This window comes from Eleutherodactylus coqui, chromosome 2, assembly GCF_035609145.1.
Source record: "Eleutherodactylus coqui strain aEleCoq1 chromosome 2, aEleCoq1.hap1, whole genome shotgun sequence".
Classification (NCBI taxonomy): Eukaryota; Metazoa; Chordata; class Amphibia; order Anura; family Eleutherodactylidae; genus Eleutherodactylus; species Eleutherodactylus coqui.
In genome coordinates, this window is record NC_089838.1 from 211,380,490 (window position 1) to 211,396,477 (window position 15,988).

Below are 15,988 nucleotides of genomic sequence, written 5' to 3' on the forward strand. Positions count from 1 at the left end.
GAATAAACATAAAATAACTCAACTAAAACAAATATTAATTAATATTAATAATGACTAAATGGGGTTGTTATAAACGTTATCCCGACATTTAATGTTACATAGGGAGTTGTCACAGTGAAGGGTTGGGATTCCATCAGACTTATTTCCTTATAGATATAATATATTTTATTACTGCACAAAAGAATACATATACAACATTCTATAACTAGAAATATAACGACTTGCAAAGAACTGAGCTCTATATCCAAAGAAGGGAGGTGGATACTGATAATACGTGTTTTAATTATTTCCATATCATTCATTCAGTGTTCATTCGCTAATATTACATGATTGTAAAGCTGTCTATACCATTTAGACTAGTATGTCTTGTATTAGTGAAAAGCCTGTGGACACCTACTAAGTATTACACCCGACTATTAGGCATAACTGGGGGGGAGGCAGCTTGATCATACAGAAGTGGATATATTATTCACACCATCAAATTTTCCATCTGATTTTCGGACCAAAAAATTTGGACTAAAATAGGAGGGAAATAAAGCGTATTATTTTAAATCGGACAAAGGGTATATTTACAAGGGTGGGGTTTTTTCAGTCCTGAAAAATTGGAACAATATTTTGTGCAGTTTTCACACAAATTGTTTTCGTCTGTGATTTTTCTGCAAAATTTTTAGCCATTTTGTATCCAAATTTTATGTACAAAAAAAAGGGCAAAATGATGTAATTAAAGATTCTGCAGACTTCTTTATGGTTACTATGGTTGCATGCAATAAATATAGATTGAAACTGCATCGAAAGAGTGCAATCCATTTTTTTAATCACACCCATAGAAAACAAAATAGGACATGCTGTAATTTTTTTTTTTCATTTTTTTTGCTTGAACTGTTCCTCTGATTGAAAAATCAAATGTGTGAATAAAACCATTTCAAATAATATGCTTTATTTCTGAACAATTTCAGTCTGATTTTTTCAGTTCGAAAATTGGATGGAAAAGTTATTCATGTGAATATACAAGAGCAGTCCGAGCTAAATTGCCCATTCAAGTTTATTCAAGAGCAATTTAAGAAAGGATTTGTCATATGCAACTATGGTAACCATGAACAAGTGTGCAGAACCGTTAATTACATCGGACGGAAATAGCACATAATCATTTTAATAAGTGTATGCACATGGTCCAAGTAAAAAAACAATGGCAGCATGTCCTATTCTTGTCCGATTTTCAGATGAGAATTGCACATATCAATGTGGTGTGTTCATGGGATGTCTAATTGCTGTCCAATTCAAGTTGTACCCGAGAATCTTCGGCGCAAATCTGAAATCGCCCATGTGAAAGAAGCCTAAGTGTATATTCACATTAATGATTTTTTCTCCTGATTTTTGGACCGAAAAAATGCATATTATTTTAAATGGTGATATTCACACATATGATTTTTTAATCAGATGAACAGTCTGAGGGCTCTTTCACACGAGCGTATATCGGCCGCCATTTTCATGGCCGGCTGATATACGCTACGATGTGAGAAGTAAAAACTCGTAAACGGTCGCACAAATCTAATGTTTGTGCGCCCATTCAGATGGCATGGGCCCCAGCGCATATACGCACAGGCTGCCATGCCGTTGAGCTTTCTCCTTCCCTCCTCCTCGCCAGCTCACCTCCTCTCTTCTCCCCATTGGCTGATGGCAATGGCAGGAGCATAGCTAAGCACTGCCCCGTCCCACCTCCCCCCATTGCTGGCTGTGGACAAGGGGCAGGGAGGGAGTTTCGCTCCGCCCCATTCCACCCCTTGCCCGCAGCCAGCAATGGGAGGAGGCAGGACGCTGCGGCACTTAGCTCCACCCCCGCCCCCTCCCATTGAAATCAGCTGGAGGGGAGGAGAGAAGAGGGGGGGGGAGTTTAGCAGTCATGCTGTTAAACTCTCTCCCACCTACTTTCTCCAGCCGCTGTCATTTTCTCCCATAGAAGCCCATGCAATGGCCAATGTATTCCGGCCCAAAAGATAGTTACAGGATTATCTTTTGGGGCCGATGTAAAAACACCCGGTGCTATATTGGCCAGCCAGGTGCTTTTACGTCGCAGAAATATGGCCATGTGATCTGATGCATTGGAATCCAATGCATCAGATCACAGCATATATCGTCCGACCGTGAAAATGGCGGGCCGATATACGCTTGTGTGAAAGAGCCCTGAGCAAAAAAAAAAATCATACCATGTCCTATTTTGTTATGATTATTGGACAAAAATTGCCGCTTCAAGTCTATGAGTGTGCTTCAGGCCTCGTTCACACAAGTTTGCTTTTAGCGCATTATAGGCGTATGAAAAGATCGCATCTAATAGAACCAATGGTTTCCTGTAGAAGCGTTCGCATGAAGGAATTTTAGACACGCAAAATGCACAACCTAACAAAGATAGGACATGCGATGCTCACATTTAAGGTCCATGGTGCTTTAAAAGATAGAACCTGACCTATCTTTGGTGCGTGATGCGTGGGAGTTTCCATAGACTCCTATGGGAACTGGATAACACACAACACGCAGCTCCTGATCGTGTGAACAGGCAATTTCACAGGTAATTAAACTTGAGACTTGCTGAAAATCACCCGTTCATGGGATCTTTAGTGCAGTATAGCCGCGATCTTTGCACGCCCATACTGCACTAAAAGCACGCTCGTCTAAACGAGGCCTTAAAGACAGATTGCACTTGTTTGATCTGATTGTGATCCGTTTTTATCACATGTAACGATGGTTATCTTAAAAAAAGTGCGCATAACCAGGAAGTGTGCAGAACTGATCAAGCGCTTTTATGTGCTTAAAAATCAGATGCAAAACTAATGAAAATCACACAGAAAGAAAATCATAGAAACACTAAAAAAATTAAGTGAAAATAGCATGAATAATTATTATTCAGCAGAATATGTGCTGGTATTATATAAGTCCAGGTGCCCAAGTATTGTGCCCCAGCACTGTTTACTGTAATGTCAGATTATATGATGGTGTCCTGGGGAATATACATTATAAGAGCCCTCTCACACAGGACAGAATACCACTTAATCCGTAGCTGTGGAATTCCACACCAAAATCTAACGGCAGATTTTGAAGCAAATTGGGGTGCAGGTTTTCAGCCATTTTCAAATCCGCATCAAAATCCGTAGAAACATGGAATTTACTGAGGCGTGTGATGCATTGGATGGTCTATTATGTACCATGTTAAAGGTCCCTGATAGGAATTAAGACGTCTCCCTACCGCAGTGCAATATATTTTACAACCCACAGAGGAATGCTTGCTGAGATGACTGCTATGACTGGTTTCCTAACAGGATCATTCCTCATATGAAAAGAAGGATTCTGTCCATGTACCTATATAACACTAGTGATTGCACACTACTGCACATATAGAATAATGAGAGGCGTAGTCTGTTGTCTCACAAGGAATGTCCCAGTAACATGAATCATAAACTACATACAGGGACTATAAATGTGTGTTCACATGTCGCTGATATGCAACAGGTTTTGGTGCAGATCTGCAGCAGGTTGCACCCTTTAAATTGAATTCAAATTGAAGAGGTGAAATCTGCTGCAGATCTGCACCAAACTCTGGGACAAATCATGACAAGTGAACGCACCCTTAGGTCAGGCTCACACAACTGCATGAGTAAAACGCTGTTAGGTCACGCAGCATTTTACCGCTGTGGAGCCAACGGTGAGCCAACCTATCGCAGCGTATAGCAGCAATTTTATACTGCACATAACAGCGTATCTTAACGCATGCTGTCATGCTCAGTTTGACTTGGTTATTTTTTACTTTAAATTTCCTGCACGGTCGCTTCGCAACGGCGCGTATAAACGCCGCCCATACACAAAGTCCTTGTGTATTGACAGCCTTGATTACACACCCATAGAGAACAATGGTCTATCTCTTGCGTAATATGCGACAAAATAGAACATGCTGTGTTCTTTATTGCGCACTTATGACATGCAATGAATATCCGCAAATGGGAATGGATTAATGAAAATCAATGTATCTTCATTGACTCCATTCACTGCATACATCACATGCGTAATATACAATAAACTTCTGCTCGTGTGAGCCTGGCATTATGGTAGCTTCACACACAGCATTTTTTGGAAAGACAGAAGTGGATCCTGCAGGAAGGAGAAAGTATAAGTCCCTCCTGTATAGTTCTCATCCTTTTTTAAATCCACTTCTGGCTTAGGGTCAAAAAAGTGCATCAAAAACTGCTGTGTGTGAAGCCACCTTAAGAGTCTGTGCAGCAATGAAGTTCAGATTATAAGTATGTGGGACATCAGAAGTACAATACATAGTAGCAGTGCTGTAATGTGCCGACAGCAGCTTATGAGCATTAGTACTGAAGTTAGTAGATGCGTGCAGTGTGCCCATTCAATATTCTACCTGAGCCTGAAGCTGTATTTCCTTGCACGATATCATAAGGATCCGCCTAGCCTGTAATAAATACTGTGAAGGAAGTAATTAAGTGTGTACTTGGTATGCTCCCTGCTTACAGCATGTGAGGAGCTGGCAGCCTGTGCTTCATATCTGGCTATTAGATCTCTTCTAGGAATAGCTGGCACGAAGGAGGCTCCTGGTTCTTCACGCAACCTTCTGCACGGGTGCCAAGAATTTGGGTTAATGCTGGCAACATTCCTGTACTGTTGTCACATGAGGTGGAGCCCTGGCCAATCAAGAGTCAGTGAGTAGTATATAAGAGAGTGCCGGCAGCTCACTCACTATGGTACTCTTGTGGGTACTATTCAGCACTGAATCCTGCTCACACAGAAGAGCTTTATCACATCACATCCCAGCAGAGGAATAAACTGCAGGTATGTACTGAATGCTGCTCTTTATTACTTTGTCCTATCATACATTCTACATTATAGGTGTCTTATGTATTGGCTAGTTCTGATGTATGTCCTAAGCATGATGCTTTATATACTGGGGGAGTAGAGTATAACAGATGTGACACTGTCTAGCTAAAATCCCTGTCACTGTATAGTCACAACTATTTTTTGTTTTAAGGCATTGGTATTGGCTTTTGTTACAAAGGGTTGTCTTAGATATGCTATCATGAAACATTAATTAGAGGCTAAATTCGTGCTCGCCATTGCAATATAATGTAAATTGGACTTTTCAGTAAGGAATTCTAGATAAATCTGTTGGCAATAAAATATCAGTTTAGAGCATAATTCCACTCCATACCTGATAATGCAAGTAAACGCAATGTTATCCTAATTTCGTGTCACACTTACTTAGGTGTTGGTATGGAGAAGTTGAAATATAGAGTACTCTGGCAAAGTTCTCATACTTTAGGTCAATGGAAGGGCTTCTCCATAAAAAGTGCCCTAGGGTAGCTAATGGTAATTAATAAAAAAAATAAACAGAAAAAACCTTAAGGTTTAAATCACACATGCATATTTGTGGTAGGTTTACTGACAGTTTTAATGTGCAAAAGCCAGAAGGAGATCCAAAAAAGAAGAGAATTGTATTTAAAAAGATTCCCTTTTCTCCCTTTTGCATCTATTCCTCTATTTGGCTCAAAAGAATGCATCAAAAACTGCCATGAAATATGCAAATGTAATTCCAGCCTTACCGTGCAGAGAAGTATCACTGGTGATATTGCTGAGGAACCTGGCAGACAACTCCCTGTATGACAGCCGGGAGCTCGGACCGGGGAACAGCTGGATGCAGAAGACAAGCGGGGATACCCCGCTTGTCTTCTTCATCCTCTGCTGGCAGCGCAAGGTGATCACTCATCTTGCACTGTAAATGACATAACAATGATCGCTCAAAAGTTGCTTGAGTGACATCTTTTGAGCGATTATCGTTGTGTCTAAATGGGTCTTCTTAACTTATTTTCCTGAAGCCACATGAACATCACCTGGAGGATTGAGTGGCTTAAGCAGGAGTAGACCGATAGTGGATATCAAAGTATACAAATAAGCACTTGAGCTTTCTTTCTCAGTAAGTGTAATGTAAGAAGGGTTTATAAGTATATACTCACATGGGGCAAATTTGCCACCGATCTTTCTATGCAGACCCTTTAAATGGAAAACCTGTAGCATTTACAGTAACAGCAAAGTGGTGCAGCTTTTAATGCTGAATCTGCGCTGCGGATCTGCTGTGGACACTCCACACACAGCAAATCTCCCACATGTGTGGACATACCCTAACATGGGTTTTTATTTTGAAAACAGATGGCTCTGGATACCTGGAAAGTCTTGTGTCTTTAACATATTGATCACTTCTGCACCTACCTCAGCAGCTGCATGTGGAACACTTACTATTGTATTTTGTGTTAATTCTAGTCTTGGATGAAGCTATTATCCATGGCTTTCTAAGTGTGAACTTTGAAGCCCTATTGTAATTAAAATGACATGCAAATCAAGAACCTTAAGGCTGGGGTCACACAGGACGGAATTCCAGCCGAAATCTCGCAGAATGGCCACACCGAAAAAACACGAGAATTCCGCTGGAAAAGCACAGCTTTGGAGTGGTTTCACCAGCGGCATTCCGCTGCGACTTTCTCTCCCCATAGAGAGGAGAGAGGCCGCTGCGGAAAAGAGAAAAGAATTGACATGCTGCAGAATTAAATTCTGCGCCATATGTCAGTTTTCGTGTGGCTATGCCGCAGTGTGTGGATGAGATTTTTGCTAAATCTCATCCACTTTTCAGGCTAATCCCGGGATTAGGGGCTGTGGCGGAATTGCCGTGCAGACTTTCGCATGAAAATTCCACGGCAATTCTGCCCTGTGTGAACCCAGCCTAAAGTATCCGTCTTATCTAAATCCAAAGAACTGAAAAATACAATACTAAGATCTGAAAACTACTAGCATTTGTATTAGTTTCTGTGATATAATTGAAATGACTTATATGAAATAGTCTACATTTATCATAATCGCACATGCTCTTGAAATTGCATTGTCAACTTGAATTTATAACAAACCTGAGGCTATATTACTGCTGCATAAATTAAAGTTATGTCATAATTAAAATCCTTTAATTGACTGATGTCTTCATGTTTAACAATACACTACAGTAATACAATACTGTCTTCTATAAACATGATCACATTCTTCTCCTTACTTGTAATCATTCTTCTTAATATGGGTTCTAACGTTTTGTTTTATAGATAAAATGATTAATTTGCTCAGCTCCTTTGGTGGTATATCTGCCACAGAGGTGTTTATTGCCTGGGTGTTCTTCTCAATCTTCTTCCTGATTATCAAGACCTACAAGAAGAATGTCCCAAAAGGAACAATGCCACTCCCAGGGCCAATGCCTTTGCCACTGATTGGGAATTTGCTCTCACTAAGTAAGAATCCACACCTTAGCCTAACCAAGATGAGTGAGACCTATGGAGATGTGTTTCAAATCCAGATTGGCACAAAGCCCGTTTTAGTGCTAAGTGGACTGGAAACACTCCGACAGGCCCTTTTGAAGCAAGGTGATGTGTTTTCTGCACGTCCAGACCTTTTTACCTTTCGCCTTGTTGCTGATGGGCAGAGTCTGTCATTCAGTCAAGATTCTGGTGAAGTATGGCGAGCACGTCGTAGACTAGCACAAAACTCCCTTAAAGCCTTTGCCAAGTCTCCCTCCTTGGCATTTTCAAACATAACTCTAGTGGAAGAGCATATATCTAAAGAAGCAGAGTATCTGATAAGACAATTCAACCAGCTAATTGAAGAGAATGGTGAATTTGATCATTATAGATATTTGGTTGTTTCTGTGGCCAATGTCATCTGCGCAATGTGCTTTGGAAAACGATACAGCCATGATGATCAAGAGTTTGTGGGGCTAGTCAACTTGACTGATGAGTTCGGAGCAGCTGCTGCATCAGGGAATCCAGCTGATTTCATCCCTATTCTTCAATATTTACCAAGTCGCACCATGAAGAACTTTATTGAAATCAATAAGAAGTTTGCATCCTTCACACAGAACATTGTTCAGGAACACTACAGAACAATAGATAAAGTAAGTACTTGCATTTGCCAGCTTGTGATGTGGAGTTTAAATAAGTCATTTTATTCACTACTTTAATATGTAGTTCACAAGCTCTACTAGATATGTCTGCTAAAGCAGTGTTCCCCAACTCCAGTCCTCAGGGACCGCCAACAGGTCATGTTTTCAGGATTTCCTCAGTATTGCACAGGTGATGTAATTATTGTCGGGGCCTCAGACATTGCCACAGGTGTTCTCTCTATAGGAGATCCTGAAAACATGACCTGTTGGTGGTCCCTGAGGACTGGAGTTGGGGACCCCTGTGCTAAATAACCCAGACCTTATAAAATACAGTGTATTCTCTGCAGCATAAAGTTATGTATTTTTAATAACAATTGCTTTGTTCATTATCTCAGAATGCCATTCGGGATATTACGGACTCCCTTATCCAGCATTCTGAAGAACAGAAATTAGATGAAAACTCCAATGTCAAGTTATCAAAACAGAAAATTGTGAACATTGTAAATGACCTTTTTGGAGCTGGTGAGTGTAAAGTCATAGTATGCCATTTAATTTCCTAAGAAATCACAAGTATCACTGTAGTATCTAACTGATACAGGGTTTATATTTCATGATTTCCAAAAACTGTAAAATGATTTCTAATGACATATTATTGCTTGGAAACAATACTCTGAGCAGTGTTCTTTCTTCTTATTGTAAATGAATACACTATATAGTGCATACTGTATATACACACACATATGGAAAATAGACAATTAACTTGCAACATGCCGTTTTATATTGATCCTAAGAGGTATTTCTGTACACAAGCTTAGAGTTTTACATTTTAATGTTTTACAGGGTTTGATACTGTTACAACTGCTTTGTCATGGAGTCTCATGTATCTGGTGGTCTACCCAGACATACAGGAAAAGATCCAGAAAGAACTTGGTGAGTTATTTTCTGCTGAATGTTTTTTTTTCTGATAAATTAACACAGGTCAATGTAAAATCATTAACAAATTACTCTCTGAAGTAGTAGTTCTTGTACGCACATTGGGGCACATTTATTAAATGCGTAGATTTGATTACTTCTCTATCATCAGAACATTCCTCTAGAGAATGCATGGGCATGGGTCGTATCCCGCTGTGAGAATTCTCGCAGTCGGAATCTGACCCGGCCGTCTACATTCAACCTTAAAGCTAAAATCAGGTGTGGATCATAGGAAAGTATAAAGAACTGATATTGTTTCTTCTTCTTTTTTTTAATCCACACCTGGTTTTGGCTTCAAAAATCTGCATTAAAAATCCTGAGCAAAACCTCCACTTGTGACAGCGCAAGTTTCTAGTAGTCATTAATGAGAAACAAGTGCTTTGTCTCTGCACAGTTCTATTTATGATTGATCACACTTGCCACATTCTCTAATTTAGCAAATTCTGGAAACTATAAGAATGTAATTACCACTTCTAAATGAGATATTATTATTTTGTTACAGATAAGGTCATTGGTAGAGAGAGAAGGCCAAAATTATCAGATAGAGCTCAGCTGCCTTACACAGAAGCTTTCATCTTAGAGATGTTACGCCATTCAACTTTTGTTCCCTTCACAATTCCACATTGGTAAGTGCGGATATTAATGGACATTTAAAAAGTATAGTTTACGTATACTGCATTATAAGGACATATAGAACATAATTTATTAGATGAAATCTGTCAAAGTTACGCTGCCTTATCTGAGTATTGGTGACAGACGCCCTCATAGCACTGTCTCACTTACCTGTCTCTTTGCAATGGTTTTCATAGAAGCATTGCCTATCAGTTGTAGCGCAAGCTGATTACTATGTGACTTGTGTTCATGAGCGATTTCGAGCGGATTCCGCAATTCAAATGTGCCTGTGGACATTGGGCCTCAGAAGGATTCAGCACTCAGCTTGCGCTGTAGTTGATATACCATGATTTAATGAAAATTGATTCAAGAAAACGAATGACACACCGCTATAATCGGCATGCCTGTCACTAATTTATGATGCCCTCAGAATGGGTTGCATAAACCTGGTGACAGATTCTCTTTAACCCCTCAGTGACTAGCCTATTTTGTGCTTTAAGGACCAAGAGATTTTTATCATCGTATTGCAAGAGCCATGACTCGTTAACATAGCCGTATAAGGGCTTGTGTTTTTTGGATGAGTTGTATCATTTTAATGGCACCACTTTGGGTACATATAATGTGCTGTAGAACTTTTATTACATTTGGGGAGGGGTAGAGCAGATGGTAAAAACAGCCAGAAATTCTACAATTGTTTTTACTGTGTTCACTATTTGGTACAAAATAGCACAATAACGCTCTTATCTGGATCAGTACGAGTAACTGCAATACCAAATGTTATTTATTTTTACTAATTTATCACCATAAAACATGCTTTGAGAGCAAAACAATTAGATCTGCATCCTAAGGCCTCCTTCCCACGAACGGATTTCCGCCGCGTAATTCGCGGCGAAAATCCGCTGCGTTGCCCGCAGCTATTAGGTTCTATTGAACCTAATAGCACAATGCTCACGATGCGTAATTCCAGCGCGGAATTACGCACCGCGATTTCTCCCGTCCTCACCCGCAGCATGCTCTATTTTCTGCGGGTGAGGACGGGCTGTACGCACTGACGGCTTCCATTGCAGTCAATGGAAGCCGTCCGTTCACGCTATCTCCCGCTGTAACCAGCGGGAGATAGCGTGAAAAAACGCTTTCCCGCCCACCGCCGCGCGTCATCTGACGCCAAATGACGCGGCCGGCCGCGTCACGTGACACGGCCGGCCGCGTCACGTGACACGCTCGGTGACGCGGCGGTGGTGGGCGGTGACGGGCGGTGACGCGGCGGTGGTGGGCGGGGAAGCGATTTCACGCTGTCTCCCGCAGGTAAGTATAGGGGCTCTGGGGGGCGCCGTGACGGGCTTCACTGCGTAATATTACGCGGCGGACCCCGTCACGCTCGTGGGAAGGAGGCCTAAGACTCATCACTGCATCCTAAGATTTTTCTGAAAACAGTGCTATGTGAGGGCTTGTGGGAAGAGTTGTGGTTTTTATTTGAACCATTCTGAGGTAGATGTGACTTTTGAATTGCTTTTTATTACATATTTTGGGAGGTAAACAAAAGAAAAATAGCAATTCTATCTTTTAAAATGATTTTTACGACGTTCATGATGCGAGATAATTAAATAACAAAACATTTTAATTGTCAACTTTGTTTGACGCTATCTTTTTTTATGGGGGGGCGGACTTGAAAACGTTTGCTTGCTAGGATAGTACACTGCATTATTTATGTAGTGCATTTTACTAAGCCAATGACTCTGTGGGAGGAGCGGCCTACTTGGCTGAGTTACATAACAGACATGGAGGCCTTTGTCAGACTTCCAGCTGCCATGGGAACTCGTTGCTACCTCGCAAAGCACTGCAGGGTGCTGATGGGTGACAGAACTCCATCCCTCTGTCATTTGCTCGCAGGCTGCAGTTCCCATTGGTTGTGACATGTAAGGGGTTAAAATGCCAGGATCTAAGGTTTCTCCATTTCTGGCTGTGAGGGCTTATTCGACGGGCCAGGAACAGTGCACTGAGCTCCCTCTCCGCCCCTCACTACTGTTTGCAATGGGAGGGGCGGGACAGAGCTAACTTCCGCCCCCTCCTATTGCAAACAGTGGTGAGGGGCGGAGAGTGGGCAGGAGCTCAGTGCACTGTTCCTGGCCCGTCCTGCCTCTTCCCCCTGCAGAGAGGGACAACGTATATCGGCCAGGCATTAAAACCTGGACGATATACGCACGTCGGAATAAGCCCTTAGAGTAGGAGCCTAGCTATCAGCCACCGCCTTAAAAGGATGTATGTGCAGATTTAAAGCCCATTAGTGACCAGCGTATAAAGGTCTATTGGTGGTCACTAAGGGGTTGTTGTTGTTTTTTTATTAAATCTACAAAACAGTTTTTGATTTCACCTTCATTGATTTTTCACTACATTGGAGTAAAACTGTTTCTCATGTTACAGCACAACTTCTGATACCGTATTGAATGGTTACTTCATCCCTAAAGGCATATGTGTACTGATTAACCAATGGCAAGTCAATCATGATCCGTAAGTATCTGCAGATTTTGAAAATGTACATTCACGTAATTTAAGGAATATTTCAAACGAAATGTTGAGAAAAGAACATTTAAAATGAATAACTACTTTTGAAAACCCCTAATAAAATGCTCTTTGAAAGTATGTTTACTAGGGATGAGCGAGCGTACTCGGAAAAGCACTACTTGCTCGAGTAATTTGCTTTATCCGAGTATCGCTGTGCTCGTCCCTGAAGATTTGGGTGCCGGCACGGAGCGGGGAGCTGCAGGGGAGAGCGGGGAGGAACGGAGGGGAGATCTTTCTCTCCCGGCCGCTCTCCCCTGCTCCCCGCTGCGACTCACCTGTCAGCCGCTGCGGCACCCGAATCTTCAGGGACGAGCACAGCGATACTCGGATAAAGCAAATTACTCGAGCGAGTAGTGCTTTTCCGAGTACGCTCGCTCATCTCTAATGTTTACCTAAAACGTTCCAATCAAGTCCCACCCATTAGTTGAAGCAAAGAAAAAGTTTCATCAACTGGCCAATGTTTGCAGGTTTTACTATGGAAAGACCGCCCTTGTGCATGCTTTCATAATAGAGACATTTTTTTCTAACCGTACTTTAAAATACATCTTCTACTTTTAAAAGGGAAATCCATCTAACATTGCTAATCTAAATGCCATAAATAGTCATCAGAAGACATCAGTAATCAGTGTAGGCCATGAACTTAATCGCAAGTAACTTACAAAACAAATGGGCTGCAAGATTCCTTGGAGCTCTCAAAGCTATTCAGCTATTGCAGTTACTGGACATCTCTGACCATATTCTAAGCAAAGGACTATTTACCGCAATATCAGTATGCTTAGATTGTTAAATCAGGTTTTCATCACACGGATAGACTGCCTAATAGATTATACCATGCACACATAAACATAATAACATCACATAGAAGAAGTATTTAAATAAAAAAACATTAAATTGTTCTTGCTGATTACAATTTAGGTATTTGTGTCTTTGGGTTAAATTCTTCATAGACTCTAAATGCAATTTTATAATTTCAGGCAACTATGGAAAGACCCATTCAGCTTCTGCCCAGAACGCTTCCTGAATGAAGATGGCTCATCAATAAACAAAATAGAGTCTGAAAAAGTCATGACTTTTGGTCTGGGTAAAAGAAGATGCATTGGTGAGGCCATTGCAAGAATGGAGGTGTTCCTATTTCTCACTATTATGCTTCAGCAGATGCAGTTCTTTAGACAAGATGGAGAGAAATTGGACATGTCAGCGCAGTATGGACTTACAATGAAGCATAAGCGCTTCCATCTTACTGCCAAACTCCGGTTTCCGATGATGGCTACTGATTAGAAATTCTATTACTATCTACCCAAACAGGCTCAGAGAAACAAAGCTTATGCTAATTGTTCAATATGAAGGAACCTATATAGATATTTTTTAAGCTATCTAATGTTCTTAGGTATTCTTGCATAGATGCCCAATCATGCATAATAACCAAATATTATACAGCACTTGCCTGTGTTGTGAAACATTCCTAAGGACATCAAAACAATAATATATTCGTACCTGGCACCAGAACTAGTCATGAATGGATCTTAAAACTTGGATTGGGTTTTCTGAACTCACTTTTTGACATTTGCCATCCAAGTCAAGTACTGCTGGAACTATGGTAGACACATGGACAACCCACTATTACTTACCGTAGTATCTGAAATCCATTTAATATTTTTAGATAAGTGAATACAACTTCATGTACATAGCCTAAAACATTTGTTTCAGGGTCTCACAACTTGTTTTTAAATGGAAATGCTTATTAACTATTGTATATGCAAATAATGCCAAACCTTGCCATATATTCCTGAGATATAATGTGAATCATATCTGGACTTGTATTCTCACAGATCTATGTAGCTAATATTATATGTCTCGTAGTAGAAGAACCCAGGATAAGTTGGGCATTAAATACAAGTAGAACAGAATTATCACTATTAGCTGATTGTTTTGGCCTTCTTATAAGCTATTGAGAAACACGTTTTATGTGAATGCTATATTCTTATAATGTATCTGTGAATATCTGTATACTTTTATAATCTCTGTGAGATAATAAAACAGGTGTATAATAACCATTATTTCTGATTCATAAGTGTGTATTCAATGTAAGTAAGCTCCCTCTGAGATGTCATCAGCCTTCCGTCATCTAATTGTGGAGAGAAGATGGGTTGCAATCAGACACCTGACAGTGGCCTCCACATCTGCCATGGCTTGCAATGGCAAAGTTTAGAGATAATAACACAGCAGTGTATTATTTGAGTGCTCATAGGATCGCTCATAGGACCAGTTAAAAAAATTTCTGCTCGCTTTTCCCCCTTTCTTTTTCCCCCGCAAAACAAAAAACATATATTTGGAATAATTTCATCTGTAATGACTAGTACACTAAATTGAACACACTTTTTGTTATGCGCAGCAAACATTGTGGAAAAAAAAAGCTGAGCCTAAATGCTTTTGTGTTCATTTCACCTTCCAAAAAATCTTTGTGTCCTTAAGGCTGCATTCACACGAACGTATATCGGCTCGGTTTTCATGCTGAGCCGATATATGTTGTCCTCATCTGCAGTGGGGGAGGGATGGAAGAGCAGGAGCAGGAACTGAGCTCCCGCCCCCTCTCCACCCCCTCTCCGTCCCTCTGCACTATTTGCAATGAAAGGAGGTGGGGCGGGGCTAAGTTCAGAGAATTAGCCCCGCCCCCACCTCTCCTCATTGCAAATAGTGCAGAGGGGCGGAGAGGAGGCAGAGAGGGGGTGGGAGCTCAGAGCACTGCTCCTGGCTCTTCCACCCCCCCCCCCCTGCAGATGAGGACGACGTATATCGGCTCGGCGTGAAAACCGAGCCGATATATGTTGGTGGGAATGCAGCCTAAAGGGGGTTTTCAGGCATTGATTTCAATGAGAGCTGTGCTTGCAATTACGAACACCAGCCACTACACAGGTGTCACAGCAGCAGCTTCCACTACAACTCCAGTGTAGCCTGGCACTGACAGACAGCGCTCCCTGAAAACCCCTTTATGTAACAAAGTAGACTGTGTCCTTAAAGGGTAATTATGACCCATTTACTGCTAATATGTAAGTAGGCTGTCGTTTAAGCCACTAATTACAAGCTGTATGCACATACTGCTGACCATGCAATATATAGATGTGTATATAAAGGAGGTAACCTTTACCGCTATTATTGTATCATGTCACCACCGGAAGTAGAGGGGGTGGTGACAAGATATAGGCTGCTTGAAAGTGTGGTGATGCCCACAGCAGCTGATTGGCTGATGTGGCTGCTCACTGTCCCTGGAAGCAGTAGCTTACTGTGGGTCTGCTGCAGTACAAATCCACCTGCTCTCAGCCTCTGCCCCCCCCCCCCCATCTCCCCTGGCAAAGCCCTGCGGCGCTGTCACTTAGCAAGGCGCAGAGCATGTCCCCTGCCGATCTGCTCCACTCACACTGCAACAACTTGGCCCTTACGGATCCGTTGTCTAGGGCGCTCCCCCTTGTCTCTCTGTTGCGCCTCACAGCTTCATCCCAGTAGCTGGCTCTCTGCCGCTGTGGGCGCTGACAGCTCCGCCCCCCCCCAACCCCACTTGCCCATGTCGAGGTCTGCTCCACAGGGCCGCTGTCCAATCCTGCTGTCCAGACACCGCAGCCATTCACAAGTAAGCAGTCTTTCCAGAGAACAAGGAAAAGCAGGTGCGGCTGTGTGCCCTGGTCCATCATCATACTACAGGGTTGCGGTACTCACAGCGGGGACAATGCTCGCAGTGGCCGGAATGCAGCGGAGATCCAAGGGCTCCCGGAACTCAATCATGCAGCCCCACAGTAAGCTACAGGTTCCCGGAACAGTGAGCAGACACTTCAGCCAATCAGCTAATGGGGGTGTCACCGCACTGTCAAGCAGCCTACA

General features: G+C 41.9%; 1 protein-coding gene across 1 annotated transcript; it reads left to right on the forward strand.

Annotated features, from left to right (window-relative positions):
* Positions 1-4,601: 4,601 nt before the first annotated feature.
* Positions 4,602-14,166, forward strand: CYP1A1 (cytochrome P450 family 1 subfamily A member 1). The gene is made up of 7 exons (XM_066592406.1): positions 4,602-4,833; positions 7,140-7,981; positions 8,365-8,491; positions 8,810-8,899; positions 9,444-9,567; positions 11,975-12,061; positions 13,090-14,166. The coding sequence occupies exons 2-7, from the start codon at positions 7,145-7,147 to the stop codon at positions 13,391-13,393; spliced, it is 1,569 nt and encodes a 522-aa protein (XP_066448503.1). The 5' UTR covers positions 4,602-4,833; positions 7,140-7,144; the 3' UTR covers positions 13,394-14,166.
* The last annotated feature ends 1,822 nt before the right edge of the window (positions 14,167-15,988 follow it).